A 13,237-nucleotide genomic window follows, 5' to 3' on the forward strand; every position below is an offset into this window, starting at 1 on the left:
ATTGATCTCTAAGTGCAGGTGTACCTGTAGGAAAGCAATAAAAATAGGATTAACTAAAAAAGAAGAATACAACAGTTTAAATCAGCTACCACTAACCAACAAGAGCAACAGTCTAAGCAAGAGTCATTGTGACATGTTTCTTTCACTTTCACAGACAGTAAGCTTATGAGTTTCCTTCACTACCCGATGGTGCATCCACTCATTGGTTATCAACCCTCAAGCCATGATGGACCTTACTGCTCACACCACCTCTTTCCCGGAAGGGGAAGCATACTTCTTGAATCACACATTCACTCTAACATCCCTGCTCAAAATGCATTTTCTTTTTTTTCTTCTTCCCTCAGATGTTCACTCAACAATGGTCCCAGTTCTGTCTGTTGACTGCTTTCCTACTCACTTCAATGTCCATGGGTTTGTGTTTTTTTGTTTTTTACTTTTTCTCATTTTGGTTAAAAGCCATACTTCATATCACTCTTGTTTGTAGTTTAAGATTCCAAAGAGTGACTCTGAAAGCCTTATCGGGGCTTGTCACTGATTCCTTCTTGATGTGAATTTTAAAAGGAACGTTTCTTAAAATTCTGACTTCGTCCCAGACATTTATGAGGAGAAGGTTAAGTCCACATGACAGTCAGGCCACAGAGAGCTTACCTTGTTCTGCTAGTGTACTGTGGCTCTGAATTCCATCCAAGTAAACACTGGCTGACACCTTCCATGACAGCCTGCTATTTCTGCCCAGGGGTGTGTGAGAATGGGACTTGTGTTTACCAAGATGTGACAGTTGTTCTAGTGAAGGGCATTATGTGGACTGTGTGTGTGTATGTGTGTTTGAGTGTGTATGGGTGTATATACAGTATATGTATGTCTGTATGTGTTTTGTGTGAGTCTGCATGGACAGTACGTGTGTGTGCGCTTTGTGGTAGGGCTGACTTGCAGCGCATTGGGCACGCCCTCTTAAGGGTGGGGTGTATATATACGTCGTTCCCACCCAACTGAGTAAATTGTTTGAATTGTTTGGCGCTTGTTGCCCGTGGTTGTCTGTTGCCGGAGGAACACTGGTAGGTTTCATTTATCTGTTGTCAGGGGGATTACTATACAGATCACTTGTATCAGTTTGCTAGCTGTGGTGTAACACTTGTAAAAAGCGCTTGGTTAACGCAAACATTTAAATCTGTCACTGCAGCGACATAGGAAGATCTGATTGCAGACTATGGGTCGTGTTTGTGCTGGCGCATCGTCCTGTAAGTCGTAAGCATAGTTTCTGACTGTTTCAACCATGTAAAGTTTTCATTGTGAATATTATGTGCAAGTATTCATGTATTGTGTCTTATCCAGGAAATAGGGTGACCACTGTTTTCCCTTACCTTAATTTGTTTTCGTAATCATAGACTGTGAGAGCTACCAGCATATTTCTTTTAGATCGTTGTTTCCTTTTGTTTGTATGAATGTGTTATTTTTAGTTAACTGCCATCTGGGTGCTCCCAGCCTTTGGATATATTAGGCTGGTGTAACCATTGTGATTACCTCTGACATTGTGTTTAGATCCCCAAACACATTTGTGTGGAGTGTGTCTAAGTTTGTCATATCACGTTGTTCTGGATTCGGTGTTAGCCTACTTGCATTGAGTGTTTTGTGTGATTTGCAGTGTTATAATCCAGATCGTGTTGATTGATATTGGGGATTGGTTTGGTCAGACTGTGGGGTTACTGGTTACTCATAGCCTGTATAACCCGGTGGGGAACTACTTTGATGGCAGTGTGTGTATTATTGTTTGTAAACTTATTCATCAGTGACCAGATATTTATTAAATAAAACGTACTGTATTTTGCTACATCTGCCTCTGTATAGTCATTCATTTGATTAGCCTGCGTCCCGTGGACTTCATGATAAGTGACAGTCAGGGTTTGTTACAGCTTGTTAAAAAGAAGTGTGTTATTGAATGGCTTTCTGTGTATGTGTGCAATGTATTTGTGCGTTTGCTTGCTAGAGGTTACATCCAGGCTGTAACGAAGAGTGGTCTGAGCAGGCATTGACAGATGTGTGGATGTGGACTCACCTCTATGACAGCCCTGGTGTGTTCCCCCAGGCAGGGGAGGCCTTGCGTGGCCTTCAGACTGTCCACCCTCCAGGGCAGGCTCTTCAGGAGAGAGGAGGCCCTTTGGAATGCCAGGCAGCGGCCCTGACTCTCACTGAACTCGTAACTCTCTGCCAGCACCTCAAAGGCGTCCTAGAGGAGAGACAGAGAAGGAGGAAGGAATATAGACGGCAGAGAAAAAGCGAGACGAATGGAGGGTAGACAGAGGGGAGGGGCAGCACAATTAACAAAGCGTTGTTGAAGAAGATAAGATAGATTGTCAGTGGAGATAAAAGAAGAAAGAGATAGATAAGATCAGTGATTTAGACTGGATGCAAACAAAAAGAGAAGGGGGGAGGGAGGGAGGGAGGGAGGGAGCATGAATGAGAAAGAGGTGTGTTAGCTGTGCACTCACACATCAGATGCACTGACCCATGATGGCAGGCACACAGAAATCAGAGCACACAAACCTTCACTCTCTCTCTTCCCTCTCTCGTTCCATCTCCCTCTCTCTGGCTTCGGCACACGCGGGTGTCTTCCGGGTGATCGCACGAAAGGCACCAGAGAGGAACTCGTCATTTTCCACTTGTTCACAGTGGGCTCCCCTGGGGGAGGAGGGGGGTCACAGGAATGGACCTCCCCCACCCCCCAACACCCCCCCCCCCCCTTCTCCAAAGCAGCACAGTGGTTCAGCGAGAGAAAGGACAACTGTCAGGAGTTTTCTGTTTTGTTATTTTCAAAAGCTGTCTCCATGGCCTTCGGGGGAGAAGTAAGGCTTTTATGCATGAGCTGCCCCAGTGGACCTGCTGCTCAGGGATGGGATTCTGTCTGGCTCACTGCTACTGTACCTGGCTCTCTGAGGCATTGATACCACACACACAGCCAGGAGATGGCCAAGCACTGATACACGGAAGAGGTTCCTGTTTGATGCACAGATTGAGATTTGCATAATATGTAAATACCTGTGGGAGAGTTTGTGTATCTAGGATAGGGATAGCTCTAGGGTGAAGCTTAGCCCTACACTACCCTCGCAATGTAATAATACAAAACATGCTGGATGGAAGATCTAATTAAGGCAATATCAAAGCACCTCAGGCTGAAATGTTGACAGCTCACTTTACATTGGTTTCCCAAGGAACCGCCAGCTTCTAGTCTGGCAGGAGAGCTGAGCAGTTCTGTGTGTTTGTCCTTCCCTCTGTGGTTCTGTTCTGACATCCCTGGCACTGACCCACATCATGACCGGACCAGAGGAGCTTTGTCCAAACATGCTGTCTAGGGTCAGTGTGCCAGCCCTTAAACCCGGCCCTGCAAGAGAACCGCTGACCCGTTCACTACCCCTCGCAGTGAGAGCACAAACCCAAACGCATGCATCTGCTCGTACACACACACACATACAAATATGCACGTTCTGTTCATAAATGTATGCCCTCCTGCACACACACACACACACACACACACACACAGACACAGACACAGACACAGACACAGACACACACACACTTGCAGCTGTGGCCCCCCTCCCAGTGTGAGCTAACGAGGAGAAGCAAGCCCTTAATTGGCGAGGTGAGGGGGCACCCTCCAGCTGTGTGGGGATGCTCTGAAGCCTCGATCAGCCCGGAGGACGTACACCCAGCTAACCACTGGTCCAGACATCTCCTGCTAGAGCCACACCACAGTGGGAACCAGGTGGAACAGGCGTCGCAGGCTTGCGCTAATAGCTTAGCAGGTTGTCGCCAACTCGGTCCACCATGGAGTGCCACCCGTGGCTAGCGAAGACAGACGGCCCTGGAGCGTAGCAGCTAGCTCGCATGGGGTCCTGCGGTTCTACCGTCCTGTAGGACGCCATGTGCGCTCAGTCAGACAGTGATAAGGTAACCCAAACTCCCAGAGTGATGTGGCCCTTCCTCAAAACAGATGAGCTCCAGACCTGGGCCATGTCGTCTCCCACTCGGCGGTCGGCCTGTCAGCTGTCAACACTCTCCTCTTCCTGCAAAGAGCCGGGGCGAGCTCAGGGCACATTTGCATTCATCTCATTAATGAGTAATAAAGGTTGGTGGGGATGAGGATGCATGGAGTGTTGATGTGGCGTCCCAGTTTACCACCCACCGCCGTGCAATGTGTTTGAGGCCAAGAGTCAGTCATCGCTGAAGCCATCCTGACTAATTACACATGGGTGGATGTGGATGGGGGAGGAGGGAGCGTTCACTCAGAACAGGGTGTACTTGTTCATCTGCCAATTCAGTGCACCGCCATGATCCTACTGTATGACAAGCATGCTGTATGCACTCCAAACCAAAGTGCATTAGTTGTTCCTGATGTAAATCATGTATTTTATGCATGCACCATGCCTTTCATGAAAAGGTCTGGTGTCTCATCTCCTCTGTCGGATGTGCTGTACAGTAGAGGGTGGCTGCTTGCTGAAGCTGTGTGTTGTAGCTCGACAGAGTGATTGGATGGGATCGACGTGATTTAGCTGAAGATCAGTTTAGAACACGGGCATCAATTCATGCTAGTCTGTATCGATGTGCCGGACAAGCACCACACGTCTTGATGAAGGAAAACAGCTCTATATCTTAAGTCCTCTCTTTCTCTCTCTCTCTCTCTCTCTCTCTCTCTCTCTCTCTCTCTCTCTCTCTCTCTCTCTCTCTTTCTCTCTTTCTGTCTCTCTCTCTCCTTCTCTTTTCTTCTTTAACACTTCTCTTCCTTCCATCTTTTGCTCTTTCGCACCATTCCTCTCTCTCTCTTTCTCTTTCTCTCTCTCTCTTTCTTATCTCTCGGCGTCGCTCCACGCGGAGCCCTTTGTTTGCTCCTCCTAATGTTCGGCCCCGCAAGATGAGTAAGGATGACATCACCCCTGTCTGTGCCAGGGAGAATGAATAGCAAATCAGATCAAGGGTCGTTTTACAACGATCACCGATCAATAATCATGTAGTTCCTCGCTTCATTATGGCGATACCACCAGGAAGATCCTCTTTGGTTTGGAAATGGGTGCATCTCTGGAGACACATGGAACGGGATGAGTGTTGTTTCACTCAGTTGCAATAACCACAACAGCTAAACATCTCCATGGATGGTGTTATCTGCCTGGAGCTTCCCCTCATTCATTAGCGCCAAAGTAACACCAGAGGTCTTTGATGTAGAGAGAGGGATTATGATGAGTTAATGATATGACTGGGCTGGGTGATCACGGTGGTCATGCAGGGGAAAAGTATTGGAAATGGAGCACCCCCTTGTGTGTGTGTGTGTGTGTGTGTCGTACATGTGCAGTCGCCGACTCCAAAGTCATAATGAAACAGATGCCTCTGTAGACAGTGGGTAGGCTCTGCTTAATAACCCTTACAGGAAGTCATCACCAAGACACATCCTCCCACACAGACACACTGAAGGATTGATGTGATGTGTTTGGAACAGTCCCATGCAGTACACTAAATCCTCCAACGCTGGCAAGGCTACTGTAGTGATAATAGTGACAGCTCATTAAACATCCATTCCATCTTCTTCCCACAAGAAACGGAGTAAGTTTCTGTTAAGAAGGATGGTAAAGTTTGCAAGGTTTTTAGAGCCCCTTCCATCAGCTGACCATGGCAGTTGGATATTTCTCAAGGACTCAAAGTCAACCTTCCTGCAGAGGGCATTGGAGTGCCTCTTAGAAGCACAGCCAGATAACCTGCTCCCCCACAGGCTGTTGGAAAATGTGTGCAGCTCACCTCCATTCCCCCTCCCTCCACCCCCCCCCCCCCCCCTCCCTCAACCCCCCCCTCCCCCCTCACCGTGGCATGGCCACTCGCTGCCCGCGGGCCAGATGGCTGAGAGACAAATCCATCATTGTTTGTGAGGAACGTCACGTCCATTGCCCATCTCAGTGTTGCGTGCCAGTGCTCAGGGTCACAGCCCATGCCAGCCTGTGTGCCAGGCCTCGTGGGCACCACGACCGTGGGGCCGTCATTGTGGTCCGACCTGCAGATGCTGCTCATTTGGAGGATTCACATACCTGATGCTTTACAGCATTTCTGTGTGAAATGTTTCACACACCCCAGTTAGAGGAGAGCTGGTCACAATGGGTGCTCACTCACACCCTTGTTAGGGCAGAAGATGGATGTGTGTGTGTGTGTGTGTGTGTGTGTGTCTATGTGAGTGTGAGGGGTACATTTCTTACTGTGAAAATCTTGTTGTGGTTTTCCATTGTGGTCTTCCTCTGACATGCATACTGAGAGACTGGGGGCACAGCTGGTGGCAAAACATCTGTAAGTGTGGGCGACGTGTCCTGTGTGCAAAAGGAAAACCTTACTCAATATGATGGGACTCAGGTACATTCCAAATACATGTGCTACTGTACTTGGAAATACATGCCCACAGCTGTTCAGTGAGGATATCATTCAAAGTTCGAAACCTGATGGTTTGACAGAAGTATTTAAAAAGTCTTCAAAAGGTTGCATGCTATCTGTAGCTGATGACAGACAGTTTGCAGAAATGTCCCTGTTTTCCTGGGGTTAAAACTTCCAACTTCAAATGGAAGACAAAAAACCTTGTGCATGATTCTAACCTCGTGAAAAGGTCAGCATTGACTGAGAGGTGCGAAGTTGAATGGGGAGTTGAACTCTTCTTTCACCTTAATATTGACTGCAGTTTTATTTCATTGGTCCTGTATTAGGTATAATTCGCTTTTGGATGAAATAACACATCTTTCACACATTTGGAGGCCAATTTATGACTGCACCTTTGTACATTTGACCCATGGTGTTTCCCAGGCAATACACCAATGACACTCATCTCACAGTCTGCTGGCATTGAAATCCATTTCACTACCTAACCTGTAATATCAAGTATTCAACAACCCATAATCCAATTTGCTTCCTGGAAATTGCTTTCTCATTCCATGGAGAAATTACTCCCCGTTTGTAATGCATCAAACGGATTACAGATGTAATATTAATGTTCTCTCAGACAATTAAACACCACAATAGAACATTCTGTCTCTGAAAATGGCACATGGAATGTTCCGGGTGCCAGGTTAAACAGAAGAGGAAGATGAGAAGCTAATGTCACCTGTAATAACACACCCTGCTGTGTTGATGGAAATAAATTTAAAGTAGGTGATAAGGGTGTTATACAATATTGCAAAGGGTTGGCACCTTCCGTACCTCTTGGCTAAATCAACCATAAAGAATTAAAAAATCTCATTATTTATTCTCAGCCAGAGGCCTTTCTCTCCCACTTTTAAAGGAGGGATTCAACACATTTAAAATTATATCATGGTACTATTTCACATTTTATGCCAATCATGACAGAAAATTACAGAGTTTTTTTTGGTACTTTTCCACCCTAGTGCTGCAGTGGTTGATTTGTATTGTGGATTGTGAGTCCAATGAGGTAAGCTGCTCCTCTTCAGTATGCAGGGGCAGTTTGAGACGGGCCTGCTCCAGATGGTCCTAGCTGTTATGGCGTATGGCATGGACTGTGTGAAGGTAAGAATCCGTGGAGCTTTGAGCTCTAAAGCAACTCCATGGAAGACAGCTCCACATGTTCCCTAAGGCCTTCCTCCTCTTTCCCTTTCTCTGCAGTTTGACTCAAGGGACAGCTAGTTTTAACTTCCATTTTGTATTCACACTATAGCCACTATGCTCCACAAACACTGTCTCCACAGGGACAGCTGGGCCATCTGTGTAGAAGCAAAACTGGATGAGTGATGCAGGACCCTCTCCTGGCCCCGGCCCACTCCTTTGACGAACCGCCGGGACAGAATCGCCTGTCTGCTCAGGTTAATGCTATTCACACTGGCGCAGAGGTGTGCTCACGCAGGTTAATGAAATCCAGGCAGGGCCACTGAGCAGGGTCAGGGGTCACAGGGGCATCATCTCTCCTACAGGGGGCACTGTGATGTCAGCAGCTCTAAACAGAAGATTGATGACAGCCATCTCACCGAGACACATGGTCTTTTGGCTGAGACCGTCTCTCTAAACTCGCAGCCATTCCCTCGGCAGTATCTCATTCTGTCTTCTCACATTCTCCTGTCTCACTCCTCATATTCCACTTCACTTAAGCAAAACAGGTTGTCTGCAAGTGGTGGCTTAATGGAAATATTACATTTCAATGGGTTTAATACTTTATATTCTCCCTCAGTCACATGTGGCCTAGGAATATTTATGAGCTGCATTTTGGATGTTAAGGAAAGCCGCTGGGGAGAGTGAGAGAAAACCCTGTGTGGGTATTATTGTATCTCTACACAAGCCTCTTAAATAGATTTATAACTCATAAAAACTATCTATTGGAAGCGCGGCCGACGTAAATGCCACGGTGTATTGCCTTGTTCACTCCGGAGAGAGAATACATCACTGTATAAGCAGTGAGACAGTCTTCCGGTTACCTTGGGCGATGGGTCGATAAACGTCAACATCGCATCGTTAGTTCCGAGGCTCTGCGACACAGCCACCAGAACCCCCTTTGCTGTGTTCCAGTTTTGCGTGTCATTTAGGGAAGCACCCTCGGCTGCCCACAGAAGGAACAGGGCAGCATGGGATACGGTTGAAGGGGGAGGGGGGGGGGGGGGTTGGTGCGGACACAGGATCCCACAACTCTGTTGACGGAGGGTCTTTGGACAGACTTTCAACGAGCACCACTGGAGACTATGAAAGACGAGAACCTTGTGTCTCCATTTCGCCCCGCAGAGATTGGATATTGACTGTCCATCTCCACTAAGCAGCATATTTCTCTCCTCTTGACCCATATGTTGAAGAGGTCCCCCTGGTGCCATCCAAGGGAAGCGTCAGTTAGCTGCCCTCTCTGAGCTCTGACATTGTGCTGACAGCTTTATTTGGCACATCCCAGCCAAACGGGGCGTCCTGTGGCTCCTGTATTGTGGCAATGTAAGCCAGAGGATCTCAGATATCTTCTCTCACCATGACACTGAACACTTGAAGCCCTCTTACAGATGTACACACACATTCACCTAATGAATGCACCAAAACATATATATCAAACATTTTCTTTGCCAACTTCTTCAATTATTTCACGGTTCCTCCTTCTCATATCCGAATTCTTTGTTATGGGTCTTGTGAGCCTAAACTATCTACCCAATCAACACTCACTTTAGCACTTTCCACATAAGCGGATATTACTCTTCTGCTGCATATTTACATCCAGCATAAGTGGTCATTTCATCCTATATCCAGCAACTCTCACAAAAAGAAAGATCCTGCTGGGTTTATAGCACCATCTACTGATCATTATACAGCCAGTTTTATGTTACGGTTCTTTTTCCAGGACATGCCTGTCTCCCACACACATGGACAAACACATGCTGAACACACACACACCTGACTGTGTCGACACTCATTGTGCACTCAGGTCCACTCACCTGAATGTGGTGTCGGATCTCCATGGTGACAGGTCTGCCCGCCTTCATGCTCTCCGTGAACCAGGCGATGTCTAGTACCTGCATCCTGGAGACATCCCTCAGGCCGTGACCTTTAAGCCACGCCCACAGCCCTGTGGCCCGGTTGTTCTCTGCCACCACATGGGTGACCTCATCACTGCACAGGAAGCAGAAAGAAAAGGTTAAAGGTCATTATCCGATGGATATTACTGACAAAATTCAAGATTTCTCCCAGTTTAGTCTGGATTTGGATGAAAAAGATGCAGTGAGATCAGCCATTCATTTTCACAGTTTCACAACACAGCACTTTTACCCTTTTTACCGCATCTGTGTGTGCAAAGAGATAAGACCTTTCATGCCTGTGTGTCTCCATAGTTCAGTCGTGTTGAACTAAGATATCAGAACTCCAGAGGAGGCCCTCTGAGGCTGCTGCACGGCTGGGTAGCACACACAACAGGCCCCCAGCAGCGCTCAGAGCCTCCCCCAGCTGTGTGTGAGTCGAGGCACAGCCAAACGCAAAGATCCAACCGGCATATCTCACTCATCTCTACAGAGACTCTACAGAAGCCTCTTATTCCTCACACACAGAAGACCCTCTGGTGTACCTCACTGTGGAAGCACTGTACCAATCAGAGCACCCGCCCATGAATTATTACCCACTCCATGGTCCTCCACTTCCTGTCTCCCGGTGAGGGTAGAACAGTGGAACGACTCTCAGGACATCCCAATAGGGAAGACCTCTCAGAGAACAGTGGCTAATTGGCCGAATCACTGGCGAGACTAATCTTATGTCTGCTTTGTGTTCAAGCCTGCGACAAGCATTTCACCAACCGCATTTAGACAAACATCCTTGCCACAAGATTTATCACAAAGAACTTCCACACGTAACTATTATTCATTGGTTGTTGTTACCTTGTTGACTATGACAATTTGGGACAGACGTTATTCACCGACACCATGCAGCCTGCTTTTCTGAACCTTCAAAAACTGTAACCGCTGAACACATGTTACACACGGAACTAGAATACACACACCATGCTTCTCAAACTGTAAGCCTAAAATTGTCTCTTTTCTATGAATGGCAACCAACAGTGAAAGTAAAAAAGGGTCTGGACATGTAAATGAGCCAGCATGCAGAGTTTCTCCAGACTCAAGGTTCCGGAAACAGTGAGACCCTGAGTCCAACACAGGGAGCAAGGACAAGCTAAAGTCAACAGGCTTCAGACAGGGAGAGCTGTGGAGAACTGGGCAAAGAGCTGTTCCAGTCTGTGTCCACTGTTCCCACCCCACTGAGTGAAGCAAGCTATAAATCAGAGTGAGTGTGTCTGTAACAACATCTAAAGTGCATTTGAGTGCTTGCTCAAGTGGGCATGTATGTGAGTGTGTGTGTGTGTGTGTGTCCGTGTGAGTGTGTGTGCGTGCGTGGGTTCTCGTGCCTGCATGCGCACACTCGACCATATGTTCAGGAGAGAGAGCCTCTCTTGTTTGTGTGGAAGAATGTGTTTATCCGGGGGTGTCATCAAGTTGCAGCTGATATCAAATTGTCTGCTTGCAGGATGTCAGTTTGAGGCGGCCACGCTCCACTTCCTGTGGTTGGTTTCAAACAATTGTATCAGGCCGAGTGTAACCGTAGGAGAGCTCAAGCTGTGTTTCTGGGAAGGCTGCCATCCCCAGGCTGGCATGCCGCCGGCAGCAGCCCCACAGCCTCCCCAACCCAAGCCTGGACCCCCCCCTCCCTCCCTCCCGGGTAGTCCCACCGGTGGGTCGCTACAGCTGGGTCTGTCCAGCAGAACTCAGAGAGCTGGGCAAGCTTAGTCCTGTATCATTTCGGTCCAGAAATTCACAGTGGATTCCTGTGAGACCCTGTTGAACAGGAGCACGATCAGCTGCCTCGGATGACCCTGAAGATGCAGGGTTACAGGGATGGAACCCCCCCACACACTCCCCCCTCCCCAAGCCTCTGCCTGCAAAGATGTTGTTACAGTATGTAAAGATATCTTTAAGATACCGAAATCAGGCATCCAATTAGATTTATTTTCCCTGGATATGTCAACGATCATTTGAAAAAGTCCCAAGATGAATGGGTAGAACATAAGAACATAATTCCAGGACCGCCAAGCATGGAATTGAAACTGATGTTTAATCGCTTAAATTGCTGGTCCTACCTGAGAACATCTTCCACTCGAAATCCCTTTGACCTGGCCAGACTGGACAGGAATGTCCTCCTGCTGCTGCCCATCTTCTTCTCCACTAGGTACAGCACTTCCTCCTTAAACTTCACTTGACCCTGACTCTGGGCGCCAAGCTCTGCAGGCCTCTGCCTCTTCCTTACAAGTTGTGATGATGAAGCTCGGAGCATGTCTCCAGATGAAGGGGAAACAGGAGCACTGTCGACCTGTAGGTTTTTCCCTCTTCTAATTGTGTCTGCTGTCATGCTCTACGTGTTTTTATATCCAGGAAAACACCCTCTGTGGTAAAACCACAGTTGTTGGTTTTCTCCAGTCTAGGACAGAATGACAGTTGGAATGAGGTCTGCGTGGTGCAGGAAAAACCACTGGCAACAGGTGTTAATGATTTGGTGTTCATCACATTTCAACTGCCAAAATAAAATGCCAACGATTAAATGTGGGATGATCTGAGGACAACTTAATGATATTTCAATAGTGACAGCCTACTGTGGATACAGCCTCTGTTATTGGAAGTCCATGGTTCCCCTTTGAGCAAAATCGAAATGAGAGAAAACTAATCAAAAGAAAACTTGACCTCTTATTGTAGCTCCAAGGAATCCCAATTCTGGACTTGGAGCGGAACCAGATATGAGGGAGAATCTGGGGTGCTGGTCACCTCAAAAGACCCTCACAGCTGTCTGAGCACGTCCAGTCCACCACCCCTCTGCCTGGATAATGTCCAGCCTGAGTCTTTGACCATCTGTTCCACCCCTTTAATTAAGCTTCTGATGGAAATCGTCCTCAGCCATCCCTGCAGATCTGATGGACCTATATAGAAGCTTTAGATCCATTGCCAATTAATAAAACCCGTTGGATAGATTGATGGTCAACATACAGTATGTACTGTCTGTTCTGTTCAGTTCTGAAGCTTCAAAAATGGTCCAGAGCCCTATGGAGAACCTGTGAGCTGTTCCCATCACCTAACTGATAACACAAATGAGAACTGAAAGAAACCACTTTCAAGATTGCTTCCTCTTCTACACAGCTAATTGGACAGGCATTACAACTTTCATGTGCAAACTAAAGGGCTATAAAATAATAAATGTATACTATGAGGTTACTTTTAATCACTCACTGGGTGTCAATGAGTCGTGACTACAGACTGTGTAATTCCTAACTTGAATGTCTGGAGAGTGTTTTTAACTTTGCAGTGGGTTCTCACACATGAACTGCTACAGAACCCTTGTACAAAGAAAATCTATTTGTCTAAGAGTCTGGGTGTATACCTCTTTGTGTGACAGAACATCATTCAGCCACTTTGCCGCTCTCAAAAGGATGATGCTGGGCGGTTAACTGATGTCACAGGCCAAACTCAGTCTAATTGCTTGGCCACTTCCACCCAATCGCTCAGCTGTGTGCCATGCTGGCCTCAGTCCAAATGGTGGTCTGATGAAATAGTGTACCGACACAAAGAAGGCACAGTCTACTACGTTCACCTACTACGTTCACCCCAGCTTTGACTCAGGTGTCAACTATGGCACCAGAATCCTCATTAACCTTATCTGAACTGTGTTGCCATCTAGCATGCTGTCTTTGCAATCAGCTGACACAGATGCAACTTGATCA

General features: G+C 47.2%; 1 protein-coding gene across 2 annotated transcripts in view; it reads right to left on the reverse strand.

Moving 5' to 3' along the window:
- Nucleotides 1-11,884, reverse strand: part of dntt (deoxynucleotidyltransferase, terminal) — a 36,060-nt gene extending 24,176 nt beyond the window's left edge. For both annotated transcript variants that reach the window (XM_047030103.1, XM_047030102.1), the window contains exons 1-4: nucleotides 11,609-11,884; nucleotides 9,426-9,600; nucleotides 6,228-6,335; nucleotides 2,054-2,224 (exon numbers count right to left, since the gene is read on the reverse strand). In XM_047030103.1, coding sequence (XP_046886059.1) covers nucleotides 2,054-2,224; nucleotides 6,228-6,335; nucleotides 9,426-9,600; nucleotides 11,609-11,877 — 723 coding nt within the window. In that variant the 5' untranslated portion in view covers nucleotides 11,878-11,884. The remainder of the gene's footprint in view (nucleotides 1-2,053; nucleotides 2,225-6,227; nucleotides 6,336-9,425; nucleotides 9,601-11,608) is intronic.
- Between the last annotated feature and the right edge of the window lie 1,353 nt (nucleotides 11,885-13,237).

The sequence above is a fragment of the Hypomesus transpacificus genome, chromosome 11 (assembly GCF_021917145.1).
Source record: "Hypomesus transpacificus isolate Combined female chromosome 11, fHypTra1, whole genome shotgun sequence".
NCBI lineage: Eukaryota > Metazoa > Chordata > Actinopteri > Osmeriformes > Osmeridae > Hypomesus > Hypomesus transpacificus.